We start from the raw sequence: 7,901 nt of genomic DNA on the forward strand, positions 1-7,901 counted from the left end.
GGTTAAAAAGTCATCACCATTCTCTTGATCTCAACTACCCAAGGGACACGTACACGGCCAAAGGTCGCAGGGACCTCTGCCTAGGAAAGCTAGGTATTGTCCAAGGTTTCTCCCCATGTGATAGTCTAAAACAATGCTGCTAAAAGGTTTATGGAGATGTTTGCATATGTATATCAAGGCACAGCATTTTCCTTTGAACTTATTCATGTCACAGAGATCTTTATCCATATGTCTTACTGCTAATTTTCTACCTACAATGATCCTATTATCCTGCCACTTCCTTTTCTTTAAGATGGTAAAGATAATTATCAATAAATACTAAGGGAACTCAGAGACCGGTGCCAGCGTAGGTCCTCTGTAAGCTGAGCAGCCGGTCCCCTGGGCCCCACTTTTCTTTCTCTATACTTTGTCTCTGTGTCTTATTTCTTTTCTCAAGTCTCTCGTTCCACCTAATGAGAAACACCCACAGGTGTGGAGGGGCAGGCCACCCCTTCAATACCACAGCCCTGACAGTCACAGCTGACTTACCACGAAGGACCGTTCAATCAACCTCCTCAATGATGGGACCAGTGCTGAGGTCCCCCTGACAGGCTTGAGCACCACAACTGCTACCCCCAGGGACACCAGGCCCACCATAGAGCCTGGAGAAGATGCAGCAACAGATTTGCTCCAGCTACGTCTTCTGATGCTCATACTCCTCCTTCTCTGCCAGCTGGTTGTGTTCCAGCCAGGCAAGGACTTCCCGACACTTGTCTTGCACATTGCGCCTGTCCTCTTCGGGAATCTTGTTCCTAAGGCTTTCCTCTTGCAAAGAACCTTTCACATGGAAGACATGGGCCTCCAGCGAGTTTTTGGCAGATACTCTGTCCCTCTGGGCCTCATCCTCAGCCTTGTACTGCTCGGCTTCAGGAACCATCCTCTCCACCTCCTCCTTGCTCAGCCGGCCCTTGTCATTGGTGATGGTAATCTTGTTAGCCTTACCTGTGCTCCTGTCAGTAGCTGTCACGCTCAGGATGTCATTAGCATCAATGTCAAAGGTCACCTCTATCTGGGGGACTCCACGTGGGGCAGGAGGGATGCCACTGAGTTCAAAACACCCCAGCAGGTTGTTGTCCTTGGTCATGGCCCTCTCACCCTCATACACCTGGATGAAGACGCCAGGCTGGTTGTCTGAGTAGGTGATGAAAGTCTGGGTCTGCATGGTGGGGATAGTGGCATTCCTCTGGATCAACGTGGTCATCACCTGACCTGCTGTCTCCAGCCCCAGAGACAGGGGAGCCACATCCAGCAGCAGGAGATCCTGCACTTTCTCACACTTGTCCCCCATCAACATGGCCACCTGCACAGCAGCCCCATAGGCCACAGCCTCATCAGGGTTAATGCTCTTGTTGAGCTCTTTGCTGCTGAAGAAGTCCTGCAGCAACTTCTGCACCTTGGGGATGTGAGTAGAGCCCCCTACCAGGACGACGTCATGAATCTGGGCCTTGTCCAGCTTGCCATCCCACAGGGCCTTCTCCACCAGATCCAGGGTACTGCAGAAGAGGTCTGAGCACAGTTCCTCAAAGCGCGGCACGAGTGATGGACGTGTGGAAGTCCACGCCCTCGAACAGGGAGTCTATCTCCAGGGTGGCCTGGGTGCTGGAGGACAGGGTGCGCTTGACTCGTTCACAGGCCGTGCGCAGCCTGTGCAGGGCCCGCTTGTTCCCACTTAGGTCCTTCCCATGCTTCCCCCGGAATTCTTCCATGAAGTGGTTCACCAGCCGGTTGTCCAAGTCTTCTCCACCCAGGTGGGTATCTCCAGCAGTGGCTTTCACCTCAAATACACCGGGGTCAAAGGAGAGAACTGACACGTGGAAGGTGCCCCCACCCAGGCCAAAAATGAGCACATTGAGCTCTCCCGCGCCCCGCCGGTCCAGCCCATAGGCGATGGTGGCCACCGTGGGCTCATTGATGATCCGCAGCACGTTGAGCCCCGCGATGGCCCCGTGTCCTTGGTGGCCTGGCGCTGCGAGTCATTGAAGTAGGCCGGCACGGTGAGCACCGCGTGCTTCAGGGGCTGGCCCAGATAGGCCTCGGCTGTCTCCTTCATCTTGCTCAGCACCATGGACGAGATCTCCTCGGGGTAGAACATCTTGTCCTCCCAGCGGTAGGACACGCGCACCTTGGGCTTGCCGCCCTCGCTCACTACTTGGAAGGGCCAGTGCTTCATGTCGGACTGCACCGTGGTGTCCGCGAACTTGCGACCGATCAGCCGCTTGGCGTCGAACACGGTGTTGTGCGGGTTCAGGGCCACCTGGCTCTTGGCCGCGTCCCCGACCAGCCGCTGGGTGTCGGTGAAGGCCACGTAGCTGGGCGTGGTGCGGTTGCCCTGGTCGTTGGCCAGAATCTCCACGTGACCCTGCTGAAACACGCCCACGCACGAGTAGGTGGTGCCCAGGCCGATGCCCACCGCGAGCTCCCGCGGGGCCTGCATGGCTGAAGCTTCTTGTCTGATGCGCTAGGCCACGGACGCTGCTGCCGCTGCGCCGTCAAGGGGCGCTCAGCAGTGAGGCTCTCCCTGTGGTTTCTCTGCAGCCAGCCCGGCTCGGAGCTGCTCAGCTCCGCTTCCACGGGTTTTTTTTATCCTTTTGAGCCTCCTCCAACCCCCGCCACCGCGAACCTTCCCGCACCTTCCGGGCCAGTCTGAGAGCCGCCCGCCCGGGCTGACTCAGCCGGGCTGCCGGCGCAGCGCTGACCCCAGGAGAAGGTTCTGACGGATCCGGCCACGAGCTGGGGGGCGGGACGGCTGCGCCAGGCCAGCCCGCCTCTGACTCAGGACTGCTGAAAGAAACGCGGGGAAGGTTCTAGTTCCTCCCGGCTGGCTCTGAGGATGCGCGGTTGTGGCAGAGGCTGCCAAGGCAGCAACTTTAGAGGCAAGGTCTCCCCGGGGCTGTGGGAGGTCGGATCCCTGAGGCGCACAGGGGCCTGCCGGCTTCCTTGGAGGGCTGCTGCGAGTCCAGTGGCTCAGGAAGCCGGAAAATATGTTACCATGCGAATACAGATATATAAGATATATATGTATATATCTTTTTTTTTTTTTTTTTTTTTTTGAGACGGAGTCTCCCTCTGTCTCCCAGGATGGAGTGCAGTGGCCAGATCTCAGCCCACTGCAAGCTCCGCCTCCCGGGTTTAGGCCATTCTCCTGCCTCAGCCTCCCGAGTAGCTGGGACTACAGGCGCCCACCACCTCGCCCGGCTAGTTTTTATTTTTTTTTAGGAGAGACGGGGTTTCACCGTGTTCGCCAGGATGATGTATATATCTTAAAACAGTTTTATCTTGAACAAAATATTTTCCAAACCGCGATTTAAGACGCTGCCTGATTCCTTCGTGAATGGCCAGAGATAGCGTTAAGGGATGATATCGAGCTTTAAGAAACGATACTGCAGCCTATTTAGCTGCTAGTAGCATTGGTGGTTCAGTGGTAGAATTCTCGCCTGCCACGCGGGAGGCCCGGGTTCGATTCCCGGCCAATGCACGCTTTTTTTTTTTTTTTTTTTTTTTTTTTTCCTGTATTCATTTCGGTTATTTTTCTCATCTAAGTATAATGACTCTTGAATAAATTAAACCACGTGGCCGAAGAGTTTAGGCTCCTCCAGTTTTGTTCTCCCTCCTTTACCACTTTCCTCAAAGGAGAGGTGACATCGTGCTGTGGCCCTAGGACTCGGGAGACACCTCGCCACTCAGCCCAAGAGAGAATGCAACACCCAGGGAAGGAGGACGCAGTGTATGGTCGGGATGTCCCTCATGTTCTCCCCAGCGTTTGTATCACTGAGGAGCCTCCTCTCCAGAGGCCCAGTGGAGAGGCCCAGTGTGCGTTTTTCTCTGTGGCCTAAGTGGGTTCTGAGTCAGAGACCAGGACTCAGGTGGAGAGTAAACTACTACAGGCTCCAGTCCGACCTACGCCCTAAATGCTGGAGGACGAGATGGGTTCACTGGGCAGTAAAGTCACACTGGTTTCTATCAGGCTGTGACTTTGTGAATTGAGGCCATTTCCCACTTTCTTTAATCCAGAACATTCCATTCAGATCATCTGGTGTTCGGATTTCTACTGAAAGCCAAAACAAAGACATTTCTGAGACTTCTGAAGATTGACAAAATGCTCACACAATTTTCCCTGACCTCCCCGTCAGGGAATCGAACCCCTCTCTCAAGCATGACAGGCAGACATACCACTATAGAAACAAGGGTGGAGGCCGGGCGCGGTGGCTCAAGCCTGTAATCCCAGCACTTTGGGAGGCCGAGACGGGCGGATCACGAGGTCAGGAGATCGAGACCATCCTGGCTAACACGGTGAAACCCCGTCTCTACTAAAAAATACAAAAAACTAGCCGGGCGACGAGGCGGGCGCCTGTAGTCCCAACTACTCGGGAGGCTGAGACAGGAGAATGGCGTGAACCCGGGAGGCGGAGCTTGCAGTGAGCTGAGAGCCGGCCACTGCACTCCAGCCTTGGTGGCAGAGCAAGACTCCGTCTCAAAAAAAAAAAAAAAAAAGAAACAAGGGTGGCAACTGTAACGGCTGGCAGCTGGAGCCTATGTGCTATATTCTGGTGTTATAATTTAGCAGTGTATTAGAGAAACTTAAAAGTTGGCTTTTATTTAATGTTACTTGCCTGATTCAAAGGAAACTTCCATTTGTAAAAAGAGAAACTAAAAACCCTTACTCCATAGGTGGCTATTTTCTCCTTTGACAGGTTAGAACCCACTAGGAAGTTCGAGAGACCTTTTAAGAGGGAGGCAGGAGTCCAGAAGTAGAGGTCAGTACTGTTCCTGGGCTGGGTTTCTTGGTCGGTCCTCTCTCCGAGAGCACCAGTGACAGCTGGTAGAATTTGCTGCTTGAGAGATCAGCTGTACTGGTAAGGTGATCAGTCCAGGAAAAAAAAGGAATGTTTAAAGAAATGGGCAATATATGACTTCCACAGTGGAAAATCAAACTGTCGTCGAAAAGAAGTAACCTATTTCATAACTCCAAGAGGGAAATAAGCTGTCGGCTTTAAATTCACTCACTCTCAGTGTCTAAGCTGGTCACAGCTGGATGCCAGAGTCAAGACATTTGCTGACGGTCTGCAAGAGATGGGTCTTCACCTCAGCAGGGAAAAGCTGGCCCAGCCAGGGGGTCTATGCCCTGGCTTGTTAAGGGATTCTCTTGTGTGGACTCTTCTAACCTTCTCTTCCAGCCCCTACTCACCTCAAAACCCCACTTACCCACTCACCTCCAAGAGTTACAGGTATGGCCCTAATGCAGCCTATGAATGTTACCACAGCATCACACAGGCATGCTTCCAATGTCACTTCTTTTTAATTGATCTCTTCAGAGTGGTTCAAACATAGCACAGGGGAGCTTATGCATGCAGTACAGTTTTGGTTTTGTTTGCTTGTTTGTTTTTTGTAAAAGAGTCACTGCAGGGTTGTTGGGGTTTTTTGTTTGTTTCATTTTAGTTTTTTTTTTTTTTTTTTTTTCTGGTTCCTGCTCTGTTCCCCAGGCTGGAGTACAGTGATGCAATTCCAGCTCACTGCAGCCTTGAACTCCTAGCCTCAATCAATCCCACCTCCACCTTCCATGGCTCTGGGATTACAGGCATGAGCCACCACAGTTGGCCTAGTACAAATTTTATACATACACTTAAATATATCCATTTATGTTTAGTAGCTTGGTTTGAGTAGCTTTAAAAATAGAACTGACCTTAAAGTAATGACTGAAATAGACATTGTGAAGTGGTGCAATGCTCACAACTCAATATTGAGTACAAAAAAAAGCAAGTTGTATGTGTTAGCCCATTCTCACACTGCTAATAAAGACATGCCTGAGACTGGGCAATTTACAAAAGAAAGGTTTAATGGACTTATAGTTCCACGTGGCTGGGGAGGCCTCACAATCACGGCAAAAGGTGAAAGTCACGTCTCACATGGTGGCAGACAAGAGAGAGCCTGTGTGGGGAAACTCCCCTTTTTAAAACCATCAGATCTCATGAGACTTACTCACTATCACAAGAAAAGCATGGGAAAGACCTGCCCCTTGATTCAGTTACCTTCCACTGGGTCCCTCCCATGTGTTGTGGGAATTCAAGATGTTATTTGGGTAGGGACACAGCCAAACTATTTCACTATAGAACAAAATTTATAGTATAATCCAAACTGTGTATATATAATGGTCAGTGACATCTACTACCTGTTTGCCCTTGAACAAGTCATTTCACCTGTCTGGGCCACAGCTTCCTCCGTTTTAAAATGAAGAGATTGGACTACATTGTTTCTAAGGACTTTCCAGTTTAAAAGTCTTTGATTTCAAATCTCAAAGAATTTACTCATTCCACACATATTTATTAAGTGCTTTACCATGCACCAGATACTGACCTGGGCTCTGAGTATGTGACAGTGAACAAAACAGACAAAGGCTTCTCCTGGAGCTCACATTCTAATGAGAGGAGTGGGGAAGTCAGACCCAAAACAAACAGTAAACATATATTAATAGCACATCAGTAGTAATAAGTACAATGGAGAAAAATGAAGAAGGAAAGGGACATTAAGAGTATGGGAAGGCAGACGGGTTATACTGAATGATCAAGGAGACCTCACTGATAAGGTGACATGTGAGTAAAGACCTAAAGGACATAATGAGGCATAATGTGGGTCTATAAGAACATTCCAGAAACAGGAAATAACATAGGCTCTGGGCAGAAGTATAACTGGCATATTCAAGGAAGAGCAAGAGTGACCAAAGACAAGCAAGGAAAAGCCGTAGGAGGTGAGGTCAGAGAGAGTGAAGAGCAAGATCCTGTAGCATCTTGTAGAGCATTGCAAAGGCTCTAGCCTTTACTCCAAGTGCAAGGGGAAGATAGTATATGATTTTGAGAAAAGAAGTGACAAATATGACACACATTTTTAAAAGATCACAACAGCTGTTGTGGTGAGAATAGACTATAGGATGGCAAGGGTGAGTGCAGGGAGGCCAGTCAGGAGGCTATTGCAGTAATCCAAGTGAGAAATAATGGTGGCTTGGATCAGGTGGTAGGAGTAGAATACGGAGAAGCGGTCAGATCGTTGGGTGCATTTTAATGTAAAAGCAAGATTTAATAAGGTTTTGTATATTTGAGGAGCCTCTGTCTAGGGTGATATGGTTTGGCTGTGTCTCCACCCAAAATCTCGTCTTGTCATCCCCATAATCCCCATGTGTTGAAGGTGGGACCAGGTGGAGGTAACTGGATTATGGGGGCAGTTTTCCCCATGCTGTTCTCATAATAGTGAGTGAGTCGCACGAGAGCTTATAAGCGTCTGGCACCTTCCCCGCTTGTACTCACTCCGTCCTGCTACCATGTAAACAAGGTGCCTGCTTCTCCTTTCCCTTCTGCCGTGATTGTAAGTTTCCTGAGGCCTCCCCAGCGATGAGGAACTGTGAGTCAATTAACCCTCTTTTCTTTATAAATTACCCAGTCTCAGGTTATTTCTTCACAGCAACCTGAGAACAGACTAATAAATAGAGTCTGGAAGCTAAAGGGTAGGTGGAAGCTCCGTAGCCTCCTTAAAAATCGATGTAAACTATCCAACAGAAGCAGCTGCTACTTTTCAAATGCAAAAAAATTTTGCACAGTGGTGCTGCATCCCAGGAAAATGGAAGGCTCTTTAAGGGCACTCACCAAACCATCAAGGAGACTGTTGGTCATGTTTCTAATCTGCCTGGAATGGCTTCTCTGAGAAGGTCACATCCTTCTGGTAACTACATTGGGAAAATAGCAGTGCAGGAAGTCAGCAATCTCCACTGACGACTCATCTGAAGTTTGCCTTTCTGAGAACTTGTGTTCCAAAACAAAGTGAGTGTTTTATTTGCCATAGAAGGAAAGGGAAGAAGACATGGAAATAGGAATACA

At 49.8% G+C, this 7,901-nt stretch overlaps 1 protein-coding gene and 1 non-coding gene across 2 annotated transcripts; one reads left to right on the forward strand and one right to left on the reverse strand.

The window, feature by feature from the left end:
• Positions 1–390: 390 nt before the first annotated feature.
• On the reverse strand, positions 391–3,049 carry HSPA6 (heat shock protein family A (Hsp70) member 6). Its single transcript, XM_010375598.2, is given in 3 exon segments — positions 391–1,567; positions 1,569–1,987; positions 1,990–3,049. Coding segments are annotated over 3 exon segments (1,797 nt in total). The 5' UTR covers positions 2,474–3,049; the 3' UTR covers positions 391–673.
• A 394-nt stretch (positions 3,050–3,443) lies between these two features.
• On the forward strand, positions 3,444–3,514 carry TRNAG-GCC. Its single transcript has one exon. It is a non-coding gene; the product is annotated as a tRNA-Gly (tRNA).
• The last annotated feature ends 4,387 nt before the right edge of the window (positions 3,515–7,901 follow it).

The sequence above is a fragment of the Rhinopithecus roxellana genome, chromosome 8 (assembly GCF_007565055.1).
Source record: "Rhinopithecus roxellana isolate Shanxi Qingling chromosome 8, ASM756505v1, whole genome shotgun sequence".
Classification (NCBI taxonomy): domain Eukaryota; kingdom Metazoa; phylum Chordata; class Mammalia; order Primates; family Cercopithecidae; genus Rhinopithecus; species Rhinopithecus roxellana.